General features: G+C 40.2%; 1 protein-coding gene across 1 annotated transcript; it reads right to left on the bottom strand.

Moving 5' to 3' along the window:
• Positions 1-543: 543 nt before the first annotated feature.
• On the bottom strand, positions 544-23,855 carry PECR (peroxisomal trans-2-enoyl-CoA reductase; the record flags this gene model as incomplete). Its single annotated transcript, XM_080688815.1, has 8 exons — positions 544-629; positions 3,768-3,879; positions 7,802-7,912; positions 11,264-11,360; positions 13,870-13,951; positions 16,511-16,676; positions 17,597-17,730; positions 23,732-23,855. 8 exons carry the CDS (start codon positions 23,853-23,855, stop codon positions 544-546), a joined length of 912 nt encoding a protein of 303 aa, XP_080544941.1.
• Between the last annotated feature and the right edge of the window lie 2,063 nt (positions 23,856-25,918).

Below are 25,918 nucleotides of genomic sequence, written 5' to 3'. Positions count from 1 at the left end.
TGTGGTAGCCCAGGCAATTGCCAGGTGACCCACTTCCCTGGGAGAGAGATGAGAGAGTGGACCAGCCGGATGGTCCGTGCAAACACGACTTCATGAACAAAAGAAACCAAAAAGTGATAATTGCCATAAGGCTTTATTGATCCAGAAATAAGACATCATATAACTCTAGTTGCAATAATCATAATTATGCCACAATTTAGGTGTATTTTTCTCTCTTATAATTTAACAATAAAACTTTTGGGGAATTCATGCTCCTTCTATTATTAATTTAAAATCATTTCATTTTCAGAATATCTCTCTTAGAAATAAGTTTAAACATTTAAGTATCTGAATCCTTAAAAATATAATCACAGGTTAAAAGACATGACATGAGGGCATAAAAATGCATTTCTTTCAGGAATAATTTTTGCTTAGATATAATTGATAACATTTCAAAAGCCACAAACTTTTCCCCAAGCAAATTATAAGTTCTTATAAAATACAGATGCAAGTTCAAGATGTTAAGGCACCTGAGAACAAGAGACAGCTGGCTGTGCCCCTGGCTTAGAGATTGGCTTTCTGCTTAAAGGACTCCTTCATCCTCTTGACAGCAGAAAGGTCCCCGACTCCTTCCGGCCAGTTGTCATGATCTATTAAGCGGAAAGCCTTATGTAGTCAGCAGATCCCTTAACCGCCCTTTCCCCTTAGTTTCTGCTCAGTCCTCTTGTTATTTTCCATGGCTGTCCCACACAAGAAAAAAAGAAATCCTTAAGACAAATGACAGAGGTTTTGCAAAACGACCAGGATTTGAATCCCAGCTTTTCCAGATTGGGGGAAGTTACTCTTCCTGAGCCTCGGTCTTCCTGTCTACTGAGGGGAATAACATCTATCTTTTAAAGTTATGAGGGTAGAATGTGACACCACCTCCACAGAGCTTGGCCTACTGTAGACATTCCATAAATAGTATCTCCTTAATAGTAATTGCTCAATAAGGCGCTACTTTGCACCAGGAGCTGAGAATTGCATCCCCATCATCCCGTTCCCCTCTCCTCTTTCCAACAGCCACCGTTTCCACTTCAGAATTCACAAGAGTCTGAGAGGTGATTGGCCCTGGCTTCGGGGAGAAGAGGGTATGTGATGTACGCTAGGTCAGTCCCCTCCGCCCTCTCGGCTGGGATGGATATGGGTTATAATGGGCATCTGCTTGGATGGGTCTAAAACAGAGGAATCTCAGAATTTTGTAAGAAACTTGAGAACCAACTCATTCCCTTGTCTTCTCTCTCTAACCAGATAGATGTGAACAAAAGAGAAGGCTGTGGCAAGAGGTGGGGCAGCGCCATCCTGCAACCAAGGGAGCCAGACTAGAGGGAAAGCCAGCTCACTCATGGGCTGGGAGGCAGCTCAGTGACAAAGTGCTTGCCTGGTGTATGTGCAAGGCCCTGGGGTCAATCCCAGTCTCTCTGTCTGTCTGTCTGTCTGTCTGTCTGTCTGTCTCTCTCTCTCTCTCTCTCTCTCTCTCTCTCTCTCTTTCTCTCTCTCTCTCTAAGGAAATAAATGTTAAAATGAACAAAAAAGTAAACAAAGCATACAGAAATTAATCTCTGAATGCTCCCAGCCAGTATGTGGGGGCAGCAGATTTCTTTTTTTTTTTTTTTTTTTGAAGATTTAAAGGAGTTTATTAAAAAGATAGAAATACAGAAGACAGTCACAGCCCCAGGCCATTCAGGAGTGGCATGGGGGTTGGGGGTTCAAACAAATTCACCCGGCAGCAGATTCTTAAAGAGTAAATGTAAGCCAGGCGTGGTGGTGCACACTTGCAATCCCTGCATTTGGGAGGCTGAGACAGGAGGAATGCGGTTCACGGACAGCCTCACCTACTTAGTGAGGCCCTGTTTCAAAATAAAGAATAAAAATAGAGATGGGGGTGTAATTCAGAGGTAGAATGCCCCTGAATTCCATCCCCAGAACCACACACACACACACACACACACACACACACACACACACACACACACACAGTAAATGTAGCTACTTTCCTCAAAAATTTAAAGAATATTATGTACTGATAAAAATGGTTTTAGAACTACAAAAGAAAATCATTTCACTGAAGCCCTCTAGAAGCAGCCTTCTGGAATTTCTTTTTCTTTCTAAAACAAAAACAGTACAACTCACCATAACAAACATTTGACTGGACTCTACTGGAGAGGGAAAGGGGAAAAGGTCTCTCCTCCTCCCACAAGTATGGATGCAGGCGACAGGGATGGAACCCAGGGGCATTCTACCTCTGAACTACACTTCCAGCCCTAGCTTATATTTTTATTTGAAAAGGGGTCTAAGTTGCTGTAGCTGGCCTCAAAACTGCGATCCTCCTGTCTCAGCCTCCCAAGTACTGGGATTACAAAGCATTAGTCACTGAGACCAGCTCTACTCTTGTTATTTTAAGCACCTTTAAAACAACAATGCACAACTGTGTAGGGATTTTTACCTTTCCAACCCAGATTCTTATAAACTTAGTATTCTACACACATCACATTGATGCTATTAGTAAAAAAAAAAAAAATAAGAGAGGGGAGAAATAAGTAAAATTAAAATTCTGCACTAATCATTTATTAATGCAGACTGTCATCACAAAACAAACCCAAGACAAAAGAGTAGGAAATTCACACCCAGACAACCACACATTAGTTTGCTAGTAGTCACTTAATCTTTCATCTTCAGGGAAAAAATATCAAATATATTCCTATTTTGTACTCTTTTCTGTGTCTCTAAGTGATTTGGAGTTTGAGCATACTTTTTTTTAACTTCCATGGATTTGTCATTTGTAAAATTAGGATATTGGAGTATCTAACTTTTTAGAAAACCTTCAACTCTAAATGTCTCTGTTCCAGCCATGAGATGTACACACACACACACACACACACACACACACACACACACCCCACAAGGAGAAAAGTTTGTGTGCAATGTCAATATTTGATTAAAACTATAAAAAGGATTGTTTTATATATTAAAAATAATTGAATATAGTGATTCTGTATAGTTTCACTTGCTATATATCTAAAAGAAGGGGAGAAGTAGCATAATATCATTCTGCTCAGATATGCAAACCACTTATTGGAGGAAAAAAGAGGAATTAAATCCTAAATATATGGCAACTTCTTGCCTCTTTTATATCATTCTGTATGTATATATATATATATATATATATATATATATATATATACACACACACACACATATATATATACATGGAATGATATACATATACATGTAAGAAATCATATGCATATATTCATGGACAGAAAATTTGTCAAGGCTTAAATTCCACCCACTTATGCACACTCAAAGGCTTCTTAAGTATATAAAGCTAAGTTCTGTACTGGCTGCATTTAGATATTTTCTATGCTTAGATATTTTCTGTGCCTAGGATATTTCTATGCCTAGGAACATTTCCTCTGAAATCATATTATGAAGATAAGCATTTTGTATTTTTATCTCTCTTTTTTTTTCTTGGTACTAGGAATTGAACACAAAGAATTCTACCTTCAAGCTAAACCTCCAGCCCTTTATAGTTCTTTTTATTTTGAAACAGGGCCTTGCTAAGTTTCTGAGGGTCTCACTGAGTTGCTGAGGCTGGCCTGGAACCTGCAATCCTACTGTCTCAGCCTCCCATGTACTGGGATTGTGGGTATGTGTCACCATGCCCGGCAAAATCCGTCTCTTAAGTAGCTAACTCCTGAATATGAAAAGGCATACACTTGGTGACTACTCATTCCCTGGCTACTCACCTGGTACCTGTTTTGAGGAAGTATACAGAGACTGGCCTCCGTCCACATTCACCAACTGTCCGGTGATAAAGGAAGCTGCAGGAGACAGCAGGAAGCATACAATGGAGGAAACCTGGAAGAAGCACACACGCGTATAAAAGCCAAAGCTCGTCTCCATTCCTAGAGCCTCAGACCTCCAGCCAAACAGCTGTAACATGAGTCCTTCCTGTGTGCGCACCGTGGGCGGACAGTACATAAGCAACTTCCCTTTTCTATTTGAACATCACTGAAACTAGGTAAGTGATCAGGGTAAAGGTGGCAAGATGGAAAGGTGTCTTCGATGGTGCTGAGGCTAAACAGTAAGAAGCCAACAGCGAGCACAAGGCTCAGTCTCTGTCCTTTCCCACTTCAAGCAGTCCAGTTCCTTCCAACCTCCCAGTGGCTGTCACCATCCCTTTTTCCATCACTACCACATATCTTTTGTATTTGCTTCCTGAAATAGTCCCAAGGTCTGTGTTGGCATTCTGATGTGTTCAGTCTATGGAACTGTCAGGCCAAAACCCCAGCAGCCCACATCACAGGAGCTTTCTACAAGAGGGACTTCCAAATCCCACAGCATCCTCTAAAATGCCAGAGTTAGTCGATGAGTTCAGCAACATCTACTCTCAAAACAAACAGAGAATTTATTTGAGTGAGCATAGAGAAATAGAAGCAGAGTTTCTCCAAGGGCGATGATCCTAAACACTTGACCTTCCTAACTCTCCCTCCAGGGACTGTCACTTAAAAGAGGGTAAAGCAAAGATTAATAGGTCAGCCAACAGCCTGATGCTATAGTTCTGTCCACCTCTTCACCTTGGATACCGTCAAGAGGGGTACCAACACTCTCTCCTTATTCTGAATCTCATTATAGCCACCATTATATCTTCTTCCCTTCTCTTCCTAACTATATCCACAGCTGTTAAAGTTTAAGTGGACAAATACTGGGTGTCCTTAAAACCTTTCTAGGGGACTTGCAAGGTCAAAATTATTTTAGTATTACCAAAGCCTAATTTGTCTTTTTCACAGTATTGATATTTGTACTGATGGGACCACAGCAATGATGGGGAAAATAGCTAAAGGTTTAACATGAATCATGGCCAAGACAAAACCACGCCCAGCTCAATAGTTATGACCTTTTGAAAACACACGATGAACTGTGTGTCAAAATTAAGAGAAACTGCATAACTCAGTCAACAATGTTTTCCAAAGGTCCAAAGCCTGATGTTATAAAATCATATAGAGGTGAAAGATCCAAGATGTGAAAAAGAACTTAATGTAAGTGTGCAAAAAGTTCACTGACACAGCTTCATAGTCTACATTCCAACTAGCATTTAAGATACTAGCACTTGTTGAATATTGAAAAAAGCTTACAATGATCTGAAATGCCTATTAAAATCCTCTTCCTTTTCCAACTATGTATCTACAAGGAGCCAGATTTTCTTCATTTATTTTAATGAAAACAACAGGTTGCAAAAGGACTGAAAGCAGAAGCCAAAGTAAAAATCCAGATGTTTACTCTTAGGTCATTCATTACAGATATTTGCAAATACGTCAAACAAATGTAAAAAAAAAAAAAGTTGTTCTGTTTTGAAAAATAGAGCTGTTCTTACTTAAAATGTTATTTTTGTTAACACATGCTGCCTATGTCATTATTTTGAAATGAATTAATATTTCTGAAATGTCTTTGTTTAAATGGCTAATGGTAAATATAGATAATGTAATTCATTAAAAAGGACTCTACCAGCCGGGTGTGGTGATGCACGCTTGTAATCCCAGCATTCGGGAGGCTGGGACCGGAGGATCGCGGTTGGCAGACAGCCTCAGCTACTTAGTGAGGCCCTCCACAACTCAGTGAGACCCTGTTTCAAAATAAGGACTAAAAAAATAAGGCAGGTGGTGTAGCTCGGAGGTCAAATGCTCCTGGGTTCTATTCCCAGACCCATACACACACACAAAAAGGATTCTACCCAAAATAAAAATGCAATCATCTTATTTCCTTGTTTAAAAAAATCATTTAAAATCCACCCCTAGGTTTCAGAATACAAATTAAATATCCCCCTTAACATGGCTCATAAAAAGACTTTGTTTAATAACATTCTAGAATTTAATAACAAATTTATTTTAGTTCAGGGATTTCACTTCTGGAAACTGACTCCTTCAAACCACAATGCATGACTATGTTCAAGAATGTTCACTGCAGAATCAGTGCAAACAAAAAATTATGGGCATACTCAATATGCAATAAGGTCTGATTAAATGTGTCATAGTATATTCATAACAAGGCGCAGAAAAGAGCATAGAGCAAAACATTATCTGAAAAGCAGAATGTTTTTGTAAAAAAAAAGTCGATAAATGTAGATATTTTAGGTATGATAGTAAATTTCTAAAAATACATACACCAAACATACTAAAAGCTAGTTCTAGAAATTAGAAACAGAGAAAACTTGTTCTGAGTTTTATGGTTTTGGCTTTAGCAACAAAAAGGAGCTCTCTAATTTATTTCTTTTTTTTTTCTTTTTCTTTCTTTCTTTCTTTTTTTTTTTTTTTGTGCTGGGGATTGAACCCAGGGGCATTCTACTTCTAAGCTACACCCTCATTCTGATTTTTTATTCTTTATTTTTAAACAGGGTTTCACTAAGTTTCAAAAGGCCTCGCTAAGTAGCTGAGGCTGGCTGCAAAACCATATCCTCCTGTCTCAGCCTCCCAAGTGCTGTGATTACAAGTGTGTGCCACCACACCCAGCTTCTAATTTATAAATGGACAGCCAATTGTTCCAAGACTTTTGCTGAATGATTTATCCTTTCCTCCCAGATTTAAAATGCTACATTTATATATAGTTATATATACATAGCTTTGACTTTTTAAAAGAATCCAGTGAGTTCCACTAATTTTAATCTATTCCAGTACCAGCACCAGGCATTGTAATATACTTTATAGTATGTTTTGATATAGATGGGCAATTTTCTCATTATTCCTTTCCAATTTTTGTCAATGTTTACATAAATATTTTTCTAACTTTAAAAATCAGTGTATTACATTCCAAAATGTTTTTGATTTTAGAAAAGCAATTGTTTGTGTATTGGGGGTACTAAGGATTGAACCTAGGGCCACTCTTCCTCCGAGTTACATTCCCAACCCTATTTTATTCTTTATTTTTAAGCAGAGTCTTACTAAGTTGCTGAGATTCTTTCTAAGTACTGAGATTGGCCTTGAACCTCTGATCATCCTGTCTCAGCTTTACAGGCATGTGTCACCATTCCTGGCTGGGAAACAGCTTCTTTCTTAATAAAATTTATTATCTTCACTGAGAAATATGATGTCTCTATTTATTCCGGTCTTTTTTTCTGTTCTTCATTAAAAAGTGTTTTTTTCATTGACAGCTAAGTTTATCGTAGGTATTTTCGTTTTTACTCTTATTGTGGAAAAAATACCCTTGGCCGGGTGTGGTAGCGCATGCTTGCAGTCCCAAAACTTAGGAGGGTCACAGGTTCCTGGCCAGCCTCTGCAACTTAGTGGGACTCTATTTCAAAATAAAGAATAAAAAATAGGCTGGGATGTAGCTCAGAGGTAGAATGACCTTGAGTTCCATCCCCATTTACACACACACACACACACACACACACACACACTAATTAATTAATTTCTAAAAGAGATACCCTTGTTGAACATTGCTAGCATTGAGAAAGCTATTGATTTTTACGTACTTCAACTGGGCCACCTCACTGAAGTCTCATATGAAATTTCACACCTAACTTACTTAGGGTCCTGTGAACCAACCAAGGCCAAGGGATAGGATAATGTAACTGAATAGCAAAATAAAACAACAGAAGCCCTTTGTTCATACACTCTGTCCTCACAGCAGACAGGAGATATTCCCAGGAACCAGATAGCACAGGAGAAACAGTTTGGTGGAGGGAGGGGAAATCATCATCAGCCAAACAGACCACATAAAAAAGGACACCAAATAATATATATAAGCCACAGTCATTCTAATCAATGTTAAAAATATCCATCACCTCCTCAGGCACTCCAATTCGCTTAGCTGGGATGTTCTGAAAGAAGCCGGAAAAAAAGTTGTGACCCAGCTCACCGTAGTTGTCAGCAGCAGTCTGAGAATAAATGGTTCCCTGTGTTTAAAAATAAAATGGGGGATTTTTCCATAAGTTCCAGTGCATTTGGATAAGTTTTGTCTGCATCTCCAGTGTCCTGGCATATGCCACGGCCTTCTTAACCCCTCTCCAATATTTTTCCTTTTTCTTTTTCTTTTCCTTTTTTTTTTTAAATGAGAAGACAGTATGTGTGGTTTGAGGAGGTAGTGGGATCAGGCACTCAGTAGCACTGTGACCCGGTCGGTTTCCCCATAGATCCAGCGTGCTCCGCACTACTCCACCTAGGACCCTGAGTCCTGCGACCCGGCCCCCGGCTGTTCCGGGGTCCAGCGTGCCCCTCCCGACCCCTGCCCGGGACCCAGGGTCTTACTGGGCCTGGTTTCTCCAGGGGCCTGGTGTGATACACGCAGTCCAGTCCGGGGCCCAGAGTCCCGCGACCCAGGCCCCGGCTGGCGTGCCCCGTGCGACCCCTGCCCAGGACCCAGGGTACTGGGCCCGGTTTCTCCAGGGGTCTGGCATGCTACGCATGGTCTGGCCTGGGATTTTTTTTTTTTTTTTTCAGGAAAGACTTGGTTTCTAAAGAACATAACTATATGCGGATATCAGTAAGACTCTTAACTGGAAACAGCAGGTCAAGGAAATCTATCTAATTCCCACTAGGCATCTCTGGTTTATATGGGAGGATTAGGTACAGCCTATGTCAGTCTTAGAAATACAGTGCTTTCCTTAGAGTAAAATTAAAAAGTAAAACACTGGAATCCAAAGTAAATAATCCACAGCTTTAATAGTTTAAGAATACTTTCATCTTTTACTAGCTTTCAAGGGCAGAAGGCCAAGAAAGTTACTTGAAAACTATATGACACAGGATAAAGTTGTTATGGATTTTTAACTAGAAATAGGAACCAAATGTGGTGGCATATGCCTGTGAACAGCGTGATTTGGAGACCAAAAGAGAAGGATCCCAGGTTTGAGGTTAAGTTGCTAAAAGACTTAGTAACTTAGGGAGATCCTGTTTCAAAATAAAAAAAAAAAAGAAGCTCAGAGGTAGAATGCCCCTGAGTTCAATCCCCAGTAACAAGAAAGAGGAGGAAGAAGAGGAGGAGGAGAGAGAGGAGAAGGAGGAAGTAGGAGAGGAGGAGGAGGAGGAGGAGGAGGAGGAAGGGGAGGAAGAGGAGGAGGAAGAGGAGAGCACAGGGGAGGGGAGAGGAGAGGGAGGGGAAGAAAAGATGATGACAAAGATGTAATCATTGTTGTTATAGGGAGGAAAGAAGAATCCAAGTCAAATGAAGGCATTTGTCAATATTAACAACTCTGAATACTAGGGACATATATTGGTTTCTAGATAAACAATTCATAACATTTTATTTCAAAGAGATGAAATATCTAAAGTATTAAAGTTTAGATATTAAACCTGATAAAATCTGAAGAACAAGTATAGATTAGTATTGTGTCTATCCTACTGACACATTAAAGATTTTCATAGCCGGGCATGGTGGCGCACGCTTGTAATCTCTGGGCTTGGGAGGCGGAGACAGGAAGATCTTGCAGGTTTGAAGCCAGCCGCACTGGCTTAAGAGACACTATTACCAAATAAAAAAGTATAAAATAGGTCTGGGAATATAGCCCAGAGGTAGAAGGGCATCCAGGAACCCCAGTACCATCAAAAAAAATTATTTTTTCAAGAGCTTGGCGTGGTGGTGCTCCTTTAATCCCAGCATTCAGGAGACTGACACAGGAGGACTGCAGTTTGTAGACATCCTCAGCTACTTAGTGGAGGCCCTTTGAAACTCAGTGAGACTGTGTTTCAAAATAAAGAATAAAAAATAGAGCTTGGGGTGTCGCTCAGAGGTAGAATAGCCCTGGGTTCCATCCCCAGTACTGCCAAAAAAAAAAAAAAAAGATTTTCAAGAAATATAGTTTTGGAGGCCAATATTCTAAGGTATCAGCCTTAAGAATGGAACTATAATCGACATATCCCATAAATAGTTGAGTGTAATATAGGTTAGGAAATAAATCTGTGAAGGACTGAAGAGACACGAGGTTTCTGGCTCGGAGCTTGCAGTTCTGTTAGGAAAGATTTATCTACTGACTTCAAATCCATTCCCACTTAGTATCCATTAAGCATCACTGATAATATCTGTAGCTATTACATAGTTAGATGCATAGAAAATATTCAAAGCCTTCAGCATGTCAGATGGAGAGAATATGACTATTTTCCCAATGACCAGAAAACATCACAGAAAAAGTAGGACTGGAGCTGAATTGCACAGGAGTGGGATATTTCATCTGCTGTCTCTTTGGAAGTCCATGGTTAGTATAAAATACCAAAGAGGCTTAAAATATAGCTCATTTCACACAAAGGGTGTGTGTGTGTGTGTGTGTGTGTGTGTGTGTGTGTGTGTGTGTTACTGGGAATGGAACCCAGGGGCCTTCTACCTTCAGGCTACACTTCCAGACCTATTTTATTTTTTATTTGGAAACAGGGTCTCTTAAACCAGGTTAGGCTGGCTTCAAACCTGTGCGATCCTCCTGTCTCAGCCTCCCAAGTGCGGGGATTACAAACGTGCACCACCATGCCCGGCTCCAAAAAGAGGTTTTTGAAGTTAACTGTATTGTGAATTGCCCTCTATCATTTACATTATGATTCAGAGAGAATTTCTATTGACTTTTAGTCTATCTTAAATTGAGATTTCCTTCCCAGAACCCAAACATTCAGTTTCTCTCCTAATAAAGTTATTAAGAGAGCAAGAAGCAACAAAATGATCTAAAAAAAAATTTACCCTTTTGTGTATATGAGGGAGTGGTGGTGCTGGAAATTGAACCCAGGGATGGTCTAACCTCCTCGCTATACCCCCAACCCTTTGTTACTTGGAAAGTGTCTCACTGAGTTGCTGAGGGTGGCTTCAACCCTGTGATCTTCCTGTCTCAGTCTCCCAGGTACCGGGATTACAGTATACACATGCCCAGCTAGAAAAATTTACTTTTTAAAGCATTATTTCTTAACCTTTACTCTGTATATGAATTTTCTAGGCTTTTTTTTTTTAATTCAGATGCCTGGATCTCATGATTGGGAGTAAAGCTCACAGATCACTACTGTTTAAACATTTCACAAATAATTATAAGATACATCCTAGATTAAGAATCCTTGGCTTAATTTAACCTTTTTGACAATCTGATCGCCAACCAAAGAATACTCTGTAATACAAGTTTGGGAGTCTTATCTATTTTTAACTCAATCTTTAATAGTATATTGCATTTCTGTTAACTATACACTATCTAGCTTGATATTACCACCACAGCGAATGACAGCACACATGGAGTCGGAAGAGCACAATTTCTTAACAGACATCCAATACTGTGTTTACCTACAGGAGCAACAGCATTGATCCTCACTCCGCTGCTGGCCCACTCCACAGCTAATGATTTAGTGAGGTTGTAAACACCTGCTCTTGCAGCTCCGCTATGCCTTGAAGGGGAAAAGACAAGCATTCTCATCAGCGTCTGTCGAATATCGTTCTCATGAATTAAAGTTAACAAATGTACCTGTGACCAGGCAGACCTCTACAAGAACATTCTCACTACAGATCTCTCCCTCTCTTGTTGAGATTCCGTTCAACCATGGGGAAAGAACTGGCTCTCTGAGAGAGAGAGAGAGAGAGAGAGAGAGAGAGAGAGAGATAGATTAATTTTGGCTGATGGTTTTCGAGGTCCAAGTCCAAGACAGGACGGCCTGTTTAATCTGGCTGCTGGCAAGGGAGGCATATGATGGTGGCCTTGTTGGAACAAGTGCTCACATCTCAAGCCAGAAAGAGGATAAACAAAGAGACCAGGCCCACAATCCCTCTTGAAAACATGTCCTCAGTGACCCAAGGATCTCCCACTAGGCTTCACCTCTCAAAGGTATACAGCACCTCCCAGTACTGCCCTGGGGACCAACCCTTTATCTATAGAGCCCTGGAGGATTCCCCTCAAAACCACAACAGATTGAAAATGTCCAAAAAAGTTATACTCTATGAGATAGCCCCCCAAAAAATAACAAGAAAAATACTGATACAAAATATCTCCAAAATATGTTGTGCATTTGAGAAGAGAAAAAACAGAAAGGTGTTTATAGTATACTGCAATTCTATTTAAAAAATGAAAAAAGGATATGCCCCAAAACTAATAATAGGAGCTGGGTGTGGTGGCGCATGCTTCTAATACCAGTACTTGGTAGGCTGAGACAGGAGGATGCGGATTCATGGCCAGCCTCAGCTACTTAGTGAGGCCCTCTGCAACTCAGTGAGACCCTGTTTCAAAATTAAGAATAAAAAATTGGGCAGGGGGTATAGCTCGGAGGTCAGATGCCCCTGGGTTCCATCCCCAGACCCGCAAAAACAACAACAACAAAAAAATGCTTCTGTGTTTAATCCCTAACACCACAAAAGAAAGTAAAAACTAGTAATAGTAGTTGACTGTGTGAATGAAAAATGACAGAAACTACAATCTGAACCGCCGTTATTTCTCCAAGACCCTACAAAAGGTAAAGCAAGAATATTGGGTGAGAAAAGAAGCTACTGGGTCATCATCGGCCTCCCTTCTTTACTGTTTTTGATAACGTCTTGATTCCCACTTGAGGACCCACCACCTATGCTTAGTCCATGTTGAGGTGGTGGGGACCCCAGTTCCTCAATTCTTGGGCTGGCCATGCACAGCACAGCAACACCCTCTCCACAGTACTGTGTTGCTGGCTGCACACAGGACCACAGCAGTTTCAGCAAATGATAGTCCTCTTGAGGACTTGCTGGCACTAGCATTATTATATTTTTTTTCCTGGTACTATCTGAGAAGCACTCTCTCACTGAGCACTCAGGAACAGCTGTACAATTCACCTCTATCTCCTGCTGGATGTGGGGGGGCTATGTTTGTGTTGTGAGCATGTACGCACATGTGTGTACACACGTGTGTATGTGCATGCGCTCACACGAGCGCTTGCTAAGTTGCCGAGGCTGACCTGGAACCTGTGATGCTCCTGTCTCAGCCTCCAAGTACAGGGATTATAGGTATGTGCCACCATGCCTGGCTTGCTTTGTGGACTATTTCAAGATTGTCCCTGAGAATGAAAGCAAGCCTGAAGTAAAAACCAAAAGAAGAGACAGCTTCCTGACACCGTTGCCCCCTAAATCTACCCAGCCCCTAAGTTCAGGGGCCAGCATCGCCTGGGGACTTGCACACAGGCTGCTGGCCTGGCTCCCAGAGCTTCTGAACCAGCAGATCCAAGGGGGCTGGAGGGTGTGCACTTCTGACCCGTTTCCAGGTGAGGCTGATACTGCTGGCTCAGCAACAACCCTTGGAGAGCCGCTGCTGTGGTATGAACTTTATTTCTATCCCCTACAACTGAAGGAGTCCTGAATAATACTAGAAATGAACAGGGTGTTAAATTATGAAGCATTGTAAGTGGCCAATGAAAGTACAAAAATATCAGAAACTTTGGTTTAAAAAAATCTGGGTTTCTGCTAGGAGTAACAATTAAGGTAAAATGGTATTCAAAACTAAATTAACACATTTCAATGCCATTCCCACACCTTGACAAAAAAGCTGTCATCCAACAGTGATGGCCAATTTAGTAAAATCTAGATTAGATCAATTATAGGACATCCAAGTAAGTATACATTTCAGATAAATATAACAAAAACATTTTAGAACAAGTGTACCTGTAGGTAATATTTAGAACATATTTATACAAAAATTTATTAAATTGAGAATTCTGGGTTTTTTCTCTCCTTTTCTCAGTAAAGATGGCAATCCTATCTGAATGGGTATCTTTTAGAAATACATTTTTAAGGTTCAAATAAACGGAAATGCTAAGTATTAAGGTCACAACTCATTAAAGGGATTAAGCATCTTGATTTAATTTTTCCCTACCAGACTTCCTCCAACCCATTCAGAGGATAAAACATAAAGACATAGGAAGAGAAAAACATAATAATACTTACGCAACTCCAGGAAATCCAGTGTTAATAAGGACAATGATATTAACTATAGACCCTCCGTGATTTTTCATCCAGGACTTGTAAACTACAGGACAGAAACAAATGATTCTCACAGCCAATAGTGTTCCTGATATACTCTTCCAGCACCTTGTTTGTTTGATATGCTTTACTAGTCTCTTCAGTAGAAATACAGATTTTTACAACTTAAAGATCAGAGAACGTTTAAAACCCAATTCTTTTAGAATGTTAAGCAAAAATAAGATATTGCATTTACTTTCTTTTTGCTTTTTTTTTTGGGGGGGGGGGTAGAGGAGTACTAGGGATTGAACTCAGGGGCATTCTACCTCTGAGCACCCCCCACCCAGGTCTTTTTACTTTTGAAACAGGGTCTCTCTAAGTTGCTGAGGATGCCCTGGAGCTTGCAAATCTCTTATCTTAGCCTCTTACGGCACCCAGCCACCTTGCCATTCCCAGTGCTTCCTGTGAATTCCTACCAATTTATTTAGAATGGCATAAAAAAAGAAGGCAAAATCCTAGAAAATAAAATATAAAATACATTTTGAATCTGAGTCAAATTTTCCCATTATTATCACGATGTTGAAATTAGTATATTTGTATAGTTGGTGGCATCTTGCAATGACAGATTATCAGGGGCTTTTTACTTTATCAATATATAAATATATAATATGAATATATAATATAATATAAATATATATAAGCATATAATATATAAATATATTTTATTAACATATTATTAATAAAGTAAAAAGCCCCTGATATCTGTCATTGCAAGATGCCACCAACTATAAAAATATCATGAAAAAGGCCACAAGAAATCACATTTATATGCTTACTCTCAAGATAATAAACAAAGCAAAAAATCTTATTTTCACAGTGAAAATGATACAAATATGGAATGGGAAAAAAGAAAAAGTAGTGCTGGATTTGAATTAAGACACCAAGATGAACTCAATGTACTATCAATAATGCCAAATGCATACAAAAAGGACAGATTGGCATAATGAATCCCAGATTTTAATCACTTTGATTCAATAGTATCATAGCTAATCTTATTTAATCTGTATCCCCACTCATTTGCCAAACTCTCCAGAAATTCTGGAAGCTAACTCTAGACATCTTATTATTTCATCTACAAAATATTTCTGTATTCATCTCTAAATAAGAAGTCAGTTTTTACCAATACAATCCAATACTACTAATTCCCTTAACTGACAGTAACCTCTATCATCAAACATTCACTCAATGTTCACATTTCTCTGATTGCGTAATAACTTCTTAACAATGTGTTTGTTAAGAATTAAGCCGGGCGTAGTGGCGCACGCTTGTAATCCCAGCATTTGGGAGGCTGAGACCGGAGGATCGCGGTTCGTGGAAAGCCTCAGCTACTTAGGCCCTCTCCAACTCAGTGAGAACCGGTTTCAAAATTAAGAATAAAAAATTGGGCAGGGGGTATAGCTCGGAGGTCAAATGCCCCTGGGTTCCACCCTCATACCCCCTCCCCCAAAAAAAAAGAATTAAGCTGCAAATCAGACCCACACATAGTACTGATGGATATGTCTCCTGCTCTAGTCTATACAGTTTCCACTCCAAACTCTTCTCCTTCTCCCATTTTATTTGTTAAAGTAGCTGGGTTGCTTTGCAATTCTATACAGTCTGGATTTTGCCAAAAACACCCTGTAGTATCACTCAATATAGATTCTGTCTCCTGTATTACTTGCAAAATAAAAGATTCAGGTTTAGCACCAATAAGTAATGAGTGAGTTTTTTTTTCTTTCTTTCTTTCTTTCTTTTTTTTTCAGGTCTGGGGATGGAACCCAGGGGCATTTGACCTCCGAGCTACACTCCTAGCCCTATTTTTTATTCTTAATTTTGAAACAGTCTCACTGAGTTGCAGAGGGCCTCACTAAGTAGCTAAGGCTGTCCGCGAACCCCGATCCTCTGGTCTCAGCCTCCCAAATGCTGGGATTACAAGCGTGCACCACCACACCCGGCTGTAATGAGTGAGTTTTTTTAAAACTACAATTTGCAAACTCGAAATTAGAAACTGAGTCCAACAAGGACTGAAAATGGAATTCAAAGCCACTGGGTAAGACGACAAATGGAAACAGCATCTTTACATGATCTCAAAGTGTTACCCCGCAGATTACCCATAGTTTGCAAATAGAGAAGTATGTCCTTACAATGGGAAGACTTGGTGGTCAGGAATTTAAATTAGTAAGCAAATTTAATTAGGATCCACATAGTAAGACAACTTTACAGACCTCCAGATATAATGCAATAAGAAGTATATAGGATATATCTGTAGGGTTCTTCCTCGAAATGTTTAAAATGAATCTAATCTAATCACTACGTAAACAATAAGGGAAATCCAGAATATGGGCTATTCTATAAGTCAGTGTTATGAAATATGATAAAAATAACAAAGATATGGATTTTTAGACTAGACGATTGAACTACAGAGACATACAAAACAAACGCAATGTAGAAATGTTGATAGGATCCTGAACAAAAATAAATGGGGAATAAGTGTTCATGAATGAGGCTTCTGGGTCCCTAATAGCTTCTATTTCGGTATTTTGACGATCACTCCATAAGGTCTGCTGGTTCTGACTACTGATGATACCTTCTCTGCACATGTAGAAGGTTCCTGTCAGGTTGGTTTCAATCACAGCGTGCCATCCCTTTGAACTGATGTGTTCAGTTGGAGACAGAAACTGGCCTCCTCCATTGTTTACCAAGAAATTGATTTTACCATAAATAGCTAAGGTAGATTTGACCAAATTTTTCACCTAAAGAAAAACATTAAAAAGTACATTAAAAAGAGAAAAACATTAAAAGTAAAAGTTTAATAACCTAAGTGGCCAATTAGACTGGTTGTTTGTTCTAGAAGAATCGCACAGCTTCACTCTCTCAGAGGGAACAGTAAATCTGAGTTCTCTAACTAATGGACATGAAGCCGGCAACCCCAAGGACTACAACCAATGAACAAAAACTTACAAATCCTATACCAATGATTAATGTAACAGCGTCTAATACTCACAGATCATAAAGCTAAAATTGTAATTTTTATGACAAGATAGACCAGCAGAGTCTGGATCAATAGGAAGACTTGGTGGCCAGGAATTTAAATTCTAACTAACTACAGCAGGTCTTATGCATAGTATTTTGTAATTTATTGACCTGGAATAGTGGATAGTAATGAAATCATGTCAAAATAAATATTAGGAAACACCTGAAAGGCCAAAGGTTCAGAAGGTAGTCTCAAGCAGAGGCCATGTCCTCCTTTAGCCTGCCTTGTCTTGCTTCTCCTGAGGTCCTTGGTTCAATAAATCATTAGCAGGAGAATCCCTTTATAGGCTCTGCTTCTATTTTTTTTTTCTTTTTTTACGGGTCTGGGGATGAAACCCAGGGGCATTCGACCTCCGAGCTACACCCCCTGCATGTTTTTTTATTTTGAAACTGGGTCTCAATGTGTTGCAGAGAGCCTCACTAAGTAGCTGAGGCTGTCCGCAAACCGCGATCCTCAGGTCTCAGCCTCCCGAATGCTGGGATTACAAGCATGCGCCACCACGCCCGGCTACAGGCTCTGCTTCTAGATGAGCATCAGCTAAGACAGCTGCTGCAGCAGACCCTGAAGCACAAGCAGGGTTAGGAACCACTACTGTAAATAAACGTGAGTAAGTAAATGGTACAGATCAATTTGCATTACTTCCTCTTCTTTCCGGATGTTACACTGGATGGGAGTGACTTGAGCCTGGCTGCTGGGAGGCAGGGTGGCTCTCAGTTCAACAGCTGCGGATTCCAATCTGTCAATCTTCCGGGATGCAATGACCACATTACACCCTGGGGGGCAAACCGGCAGAGAACAAATAAATACCATTTCAAAAGGTGTTCAAATTTCAACAGTAATAATGTCTAAAAAATATTTTGTGTGTTCCTGTAAAAAGAAATTTACCCTCCTTAAATTGCATAGTTATTCATTTATTTTGGTAATGGAGATTGAACCCATGGGCATCCTACCTCCCAGCTACATCCCCAGTCCTATTTTATTTTTTATTTTTAAAATAGAGCCGGGTGTGGTGGTGCACGCTTGTAATCCCAGCATTCGGGAGGTGGAGACAGGAAGATTGCGGTTCGAGGACAGCCTCAGCTACTTAATGAGGGCCTTTGCAACTCGGTGAGACCCAGTTTCAAAATAAAGAATAAAAATTAGGGCTGGGGGTATAGTTCAGAGGTAGAATGCCCCTGGGTTCCAATCCCAGTACCACACAAAAAAAAGAAAGAAAGAAAGAAAGAAAGAAAGAAAGAAAGAAAGGAAGGAAGGAAGGAAAGAAAAGAAAATCTCACAAGTTGCTCAGGGCCTCACTGAGTTGCTAAGGCTGATTTCAAACACAGGATCCTTCTGTCTTAGCCTCCCAAATACTGGGATTATAGGTTTGTGCCAACAAGCCTTATTTTATTTTTAATTTACAAGTAATTATACATATTTATACATATTATATTATTTTGGTGCAGGTACAAACTATGAAATGATCAAACCAGGCTAATTAAGGTATCACTTTCCATACTTTTCATCTCTTTGTGGTGAGAAGATTTAAAACCTCCTCTTTTAGCAATTTTGAAAGATACATTACTACTAGCTATAATAACCATGTTGTATAATAAGTTATCCCACAGCCCTGAAACCTTATACCTATTACAGTCTGGATCTGGAATGATGCCAGAAGTTCCTGTGTTGAAGGGTTGGTCCCCAGTGCAGCAATATTCACAGGTGGGGCTTTGGAGAAGTGATAGAGTCATGAAGGCTTAATATATGAAATGGGTTAATAATTGAAATGAACTGATGGGAGGAGGTGGAAACTGCAAGCAGGTGGGAAAAGTCTGGAGGAAGTAGGAGATCATGGGTGTATCCTTGAGGACTATGTCTTGTTTCTGGTATCTGTCTCCCTTCCTCCCCCTTCCCTCCCTCTCTCTCTGTTGAGCTAAGCCTTTCCTCCACCTCAAGATCAGAGCAATAGAACCAGCTGGCCATGGGCTAAAACTTCCAAAACTGTAAGCCAAAATGATTCTTTCTTCCTCCAAGTTACTAGTACCAGGTATTTTGGTAACAGTAATAAAATGCTAATTAATATGAAAATATGGTATTATCAAGTTGAATTGTGGCTGTGAATACACCTGACTATGTTGTTCGGATGCCTTTGGAACAGGTTTGCATGAGGAGCTTGGAAAAGTCTGGAGATGTAGGCGAGAGAAGCCTTAGACAGTTATAAGGACAGATGTGGTGTGATCTTGGAAGACCACAATGCCAAAAAGAATGCAGACAGTAAAGATTTTGTTCATCAATTTTCAGATGGAAATAAGAACTCTATTGGGAAATAGATTAAAGGCCATTCATGTTGTATTCCGGCAATAACTTGTCTACATTTTTCTCCATGCTCTAAGACTTTGTGGGAGGTTGATTTTAAAGCTGATGAGTAATCTAGTGGAGAAAATTTCAAGAAAGCGTAGCATTCATATGGTGGTATGAATATTGCTGGCTGTTTTTAGCCAGGTTTACTCTGATAATCATGAACAAAGGGTACAATAGAAAGCTCTGAAAAAAACTTGCAGTTTTCCCAGAAAATCATATATAAAAATCAAGCCAAGGAAGGTGTAGTTGCTGGAGAGATTCACACCATTAAAGAGAAACTAATGCCGGGTGTGGTGACTCACACCTGTAATCCCAGTAATTGGGAGGCTGAGAGGGGAAGACTGCAGGTTTGAGGCCAGCCTACGCAATTTAGTGGGACCCTGTTTCAAAATAAAAAAATAAAATAGGGCTATGGGTGTAGCTTGGAAATAGAATGCCTCTGGGTTCAAGCTTCAGCTGCCCCTCCCAAAAAAGAAAAATCAAGTACTTTGCATCAGTACAATAGAAAAGATACTTTAAGGCTAAAGGGTGTAAACATGTACACTCATTTGAAAGACTGTGCTTATTTGAGTTACAGGGACAAAGATTAACACAGTACCTTTGACTAACATTTCTCCAGTACAACTGGCGTTGTCTTAATTTCACATCCCTTTATATTCATAACTGAAAGTAAAGAAATTTCTAATGCTTTGACAAAAATTGTAAAAGTCATGAAATATTTTAATGTTTTCTTTTGATTATTAAGTTTTCTCTGCATGGTTTCGGCTTGCACAATTATTGTCATGGTTTTGCAATGCTGTGAAAGCCAGGATTATGTATAACCTGCTAAGTGGTTCTTATATTCTATGTAAAGTGGTCCAATATCACTGGAAGGTAGACTATGATAGGTAAAATATGTATACTATAAACCCACAAGCCATCTCTATACATATGAATAAAAACCAAAAGGAATTATCTCTAACAAATAAGATAAACTGGAACATTATAAAAATACTCAAGTAATCCACAAGGCAAAAAAAAAAAGGAAAAACAGAACAAAGATTAGATTGTACAAAAAACAATACAGTAGATTTAAATTCAAATATATTGAAAATCATATTAAATACAAATTGTCTGCCAGGTATAGTGGCACATGTCTACAATCCCAGTACTTAGGAAGCTAAGACAGGAGGATCACAGGTTCAAGGACAGCCTAAGTAATAAAGCAAGACTCTCAGCAACCTAGCAAGACACTGTTTCAAAAATAATAATAATAATAATAATAATAATAATAATAATAATAAAGGACTGGAGGTGTAGCTCAGAGGTAGAATGCCCCTAACTTTAAATACTTTAAAGCCCTTGTCTGTCTGTCTGTCTGTCTGTCTGTCTCTCTCTCTCTCTCTCTCTCTCTCTCACACACACACACACACACACACACACACACATGATTTAAACACCCCACTTAAAGACTCAGATTGTTAGACTACATGAAAAGTAAGAACAACTATATGCTGCCTATAAGAGATGCTCCAAAAATATAAAGATACAAATAGGTTTAAAAATAAAAGAATGGCAAAAAGATATATCATGCTAATATAATCAAAAAAGTTAAAGTAGTTTTATTGATATCAAACAAAGTATACTTCAGAGCAAAGAATACTTCCAGAAATAAAGAGGTATATTTTATAGATTACATGAGTCAATTAGAAAATAGGACGAACATATTGGTATAACCAATTTAGGTTTTTTTCTTAAAAAGCTAAATATTGATGTTTTATGCAATTCAGATATTATACCAGGCATTCAGAAGTAGTGAAAGCATAAATCTATCCACAGACTTGTCTACAAGATTCATAGCAGTTTTTTACGTAATTGTCAAAAAGTGGCAACAACCCAAGTGTTCATCAACACTTGATGGGATAGACAAACTCTAGTATGGAAATGCCATAGTAAATAAAGAGTGAATAATAATAAGTGAGAATAATAAATACTCCGTAATACAGACTGAACTACTGAGACATGCAACTGTGTGATTGATCTCAAAATAAATGTCAAGTGAAAAGAAACAGACCATTAAGAGTCTGTGCTGTGTGACTCCATTTACATAAAACCCTAGGAAATACAAATGCATGTTAACAACAAGCAGATCAGGAGTTGCCTGGGATAAGTGAGGGGAATAAAATTAGGTAAAGGGTACCAAGAGGCACCAGGAAGCACATGGAGGTGACAGAGGCCTTTAATCTTCAACATGGACCACAACATTTATTAAGCACTTTCCTAACTGACCAGTCACAGAGTCCCACAATTGCCACTTGCGTTTTCTACTTTCCTTTTATCATCTGCATCTAGCTTATGTTCTGCTGGAATAATAGACAGCAAATAACTTGAAGACAAAGTAAAAGTCTGACTTGACTTCAGCTTGAGTGGTCTTGGACATTCCTTGACAGAATTATACACCCTCTGCCTAACAGTATCTGTCAACCAGAGAGAGAAAGGGGATCCAGCTGTGTTCCCTAAATAAAACCTTTCCTTGTGAGAAAGGGCTTTTGGTATCCTCTTATCATTTATATGTCATTACAGACAAACTGGAATACTATTTGCTTTAGGACCCTGCTTCATCCAGTATGCATTTCTCCATATCAACGTCTTCAATAACAAAATATCTAAGTGTCAACATAATATTTTATTGTTGATTTAACCATTTCTCTCATAAAGGATATTTAGTTCACTTCTAACTTTTCACTCTTCAACACCACATCCTTGAATACAAATCTTTGCTTGTCTCACTGTTTCCTTGGAGTAAACTCTTAAAAAGGAATTAGTAGAGCATAAATATTGTGAAGGCGTTTGGATCTTTGTTTCCTAATTGCCCTCCATAAATGTAATAATTTATAATCTTGTCTGCTTTTCTCACTCTATCAACACTTTCATTTTGCCCAATGCTTTTACATCATATTAAGAAAACAATGGTATCTTTTTTTTAGTGTGTGTGTGTGTGTGTGTGTTTACAAATAAAGTTGATTACTCTCTCATTTGCTTATTATAGTTCCTCTTTTGGAATGCTTATTCCACATCATTAGCCTATTTTTCTATTAGTATATTAGATCTTTATTTGTAAAAGCTCTTGTATTTTTATTTATTTATTTATTTATTTATTTATTTATTTTGGTGGTACTGGGGGTGGAACCCAGAGGCTTTCTACCTCCAGGCTATACTCCCAGACCATATATATATATTTTTTTTTTTTAATTTGGAAACAGGGTCTCACTAAGTTGCTGAAAGCCTCACTAAGAAGCTGAGGCTGCTTTCGAACCCGTGCGATCCTCCTGTCTCAGCCTCCCAAGTGCGGGGATTACTAGCATGCGCCACCACGCCCGGCTTGTAAAAGCTCTTTTATAATAAAATTTTCTTTTTTTGTGTGTGATACTGGGGGTAGAACCCAGGGTCTTTTCTATCTCTGGCCTACACCCTCAGACCTTTTTTTGTACTTTATTTGGAAACAGGATCTCACTAAGTTACTGAGAGCCTCACTAAGTAGCTAGAGGCTGGCTTCGAACCTATACGATCCTTCTGTCTCAGCCTCCCAAGAGCTGGGATTACAAGCATGAGCCACCACACCTGGCAATTATTTTCTTCATATACCTTTAAACTTTACTTATATTATTTTAACTTATTGAAGATGTACACTTTTATATAGTTTTTTTTTTTTTTTTTTTTTTTTTTGGTACTGGGAATTGAACCCAGAGGTGTTTTACCTCTGGTCAAAACTCCCAGCTCGTTTTTATTTTTTTATTTTTTATTTTTTAGTTTGAAACAGGGTCTTGCTAAATTGCTGAGGCTGTTCTTGAGCCTACAATCCCCCTGTTGTCTTAGTCTCCCAAGTTCTGGGATTACAAGCATGCATCACCATGCCCTGCTCATGTAGGTAAATTTAACTATTTTCCTCTTCGTGGTTGTTTCCTTGCGTATATGTTTACAAGGCCCTTCAGTTACCCAAGTTAAGGTAGATATTCACTATATTTTCATGGGGTGGTTGTGGCAAGAGATGTGAGAAGGTAATACTGGGGGAGGAGGGGTTCTCAACGGATCAATAACCTTCTACAGCTCAGTGACTTCTCCCCGTGTTTCTTAATCTCTGAATTAGGCAACATTTGAACAAACTGATTTTAAATATGAACACAAGGTTCCACAGGCCTCTTTATTGCCTACCTAGGGCCCAGGATCTTTGACTCCAAACACTCAGTTATACCCAGAGGCTCTTATCCACGATATAAAAGAACTCTTCTGCCTCCCTCTGCTGGTAGCTTTGCTTACCTCTGACCCCTCTGCCTGGCACCACCACCACCCTGGCCTGGCCCTGCCCCAGCCCTGCCCTGCCAGCGCCAGGTTACCCCAGCCGCGCCTCGTGGACAGGTGGCTCTAAGTGCCCAGGTGCAGAGACTGCTCACGTACCGAGCTGAAGGAGCTCCTTCGCGATGGCCTTTCCGATGCCGGTGGCTCCACCAGTGACAATGGCTGTTTGGTTCTGCAGCAAGCCGGCCGCCAGGCAGCTCCTGAACTTTGTACAAGAGTCCATGGCGGGGGAGAGTCTGACCGTGGCAAGCGCTGGACTGCAGAGGTCCCTCCAGCCCTCAGTGGTGGGCAGGGCTAAGGGCCGCGCCCACGTGACCAGGCCCCGCCCCCAGGCCCCGCCCCCGCGGCGGCAGCTCCTCTGGCTACCGCTGGACTGCTCTCCGGTGACAGCCTCCGGGAGTCAGCATCCTCCGCCCGGACCAGTCCCGGGCACTTGTGGGTGAGACTCCGCGTTCGATTTTTCCACCACCACCCCCATACCCCTAGGGAAAAGGGAAAGGAAATGGGAAGGTGAAGTGGGGGAGGGTATGCTTTATTTTGAAAATTCAATCCTTGGGGCATGGCCTTCATGGTTAATTAAAATTAAATCTCCAGTGCATCTGGGAAAAGAAAGGCTGCAGCTCACGGCCCTGGCGGCTGGTCACACGCCCGGCTGTGTTTGAGCTCTGGCTGCTGTGTGGTACTGTCTGGGAAGGGGAGAGGGGCAGACTTAGTGAGGGGAAAGAAATGCACTTCCAGACCCTTTATCCTCAGGGAGAGAGCAGGGGAAGGGAATACGGATGTACGGCTGCAGGAATCCACAAAACCTAGGTAATAAATTAATAATAATAAAAAAAACTCGGACCCACTTCCACCGCATCTCACGCGCCCCACCCAGGAATGGAGGGGAGAAGCGACCTTTACCAGATTTGAGGTCTGGTCCTTTTCAGCCGGGCTACATAACAAGTCAGAAAGAGGGTCTTTTTTTTTTGGAGGGTGCCTGTAGGTTATGCTTGAGATCCTATCTTCTAATTCATTCCTAATGCAGAAGGTCGAGAGGATGCTGAGGATGGGGGAAATGTCTCGTCTGTGTGCTGGTGCCCAGTGGCAGGGATTTGTTATTCGGATTCTGCTCCTTATTTTTGCCTTAAGAATCTGGCAGACCTATGGAATGTGTAAGGTGCAGTGATTTTAATCCTGGCAAGATGCTATTTCTCTCTGCGGGAAGAAGGAGGACTTGAACTCAGGACCACTCTACCTCTGAGCTACATCCCTAGACCTATTTATTTATTTATTTATTTTTGTTTTGAAACAGGGATCTCACTAAATTGCAGAGGGCATTGATAAATTGTTGCTGCTGGCCTCAAATCAAATCTGTTATCCCCTGCCTCAGCCTCTCTAGTACTAGGATTACAGGCTTGGCCCCACCACACCTGACTGCAAGGTGCATTTTCTAAGTCTGTGTAAGAGTGCTGTATTTTCCCCTGCAATGTATTAAAATAATGTTGTTGGAGCCATAAACTTAAATATTCACAAATTAAATTGAAGATGGGCCTGGTAGATAGTGGGAACAGACTATCACTGCCTTCACTAGGTCCCTTCACTGGGTCCCTCCACCAGTGAAGCTGCGGTTCCTGTTGGAAGCCACATTCCCTCCCTGTTCTTCCCTGCCCTGCCCTGCTCCCATAACCTTTGGAAACACCCTGCTAACCTCGTTGCTATGCTCACTAAGAAAAGAAGAATGCTCTTCTGGCTCCCATTGGCTAGATAGTTGAGAGAGGGATTGCTTACCCTCTCTACTTAAGTCCATTATGCAAGTGTGACCAAATTGTAAAACATTACAATGCCATCTTGACCTTGAGAAAAAAGTAAACTTAAATAAAAATGTTCAAATTACTGTTGCGAAAAAATTCATTCCTGGTGTTTTGATCTCAATGATAAATTGTTGTTGTTGTCTGTTTAGTTGGTTGGTTTTCCTGGTGCTGGGGATTGAACCCAGGGCCTTGCACCTGCTAGGCAAGGGCTTCACCACTGAACTATGCCCCCCACCACCCCCAGAATACGTTTTAAACAGAAAAATAAATATCGACTTGAGGAATATCATTCTAGAAAACTCCAGGCCTTCTTTCTTGGGGTGGGAGCACTTTAACTTCCTTTCAAGGATCATATTTAAGATATGATTTGTTGTGGGACTCAAGAGTTGTGCCAGTGTGGGTGATTGCATGTCACTGCCGTGAAATGTGGGCCTGGTGATATCTCAGCCTGTGTGCAGACTGGGAGAAGGATTTTGACATATTCTCCTGAAAA

This window comes from Muscardinus avellanarius (genome assembly GCF_963383645.1).
Source record: "Muscardinus avellanarius genome assembly, chromosome: 2".
Classification (NCBI taxonomy): Eukaryota; Metazoa; Chordata; class Mammalia; order Rodentia; family Gliridae; genus Muscardinus; species Muscardinus avellanarius.
This window is presented reverse-complemented; position numbering and strand designations above follow the sequence as displayed.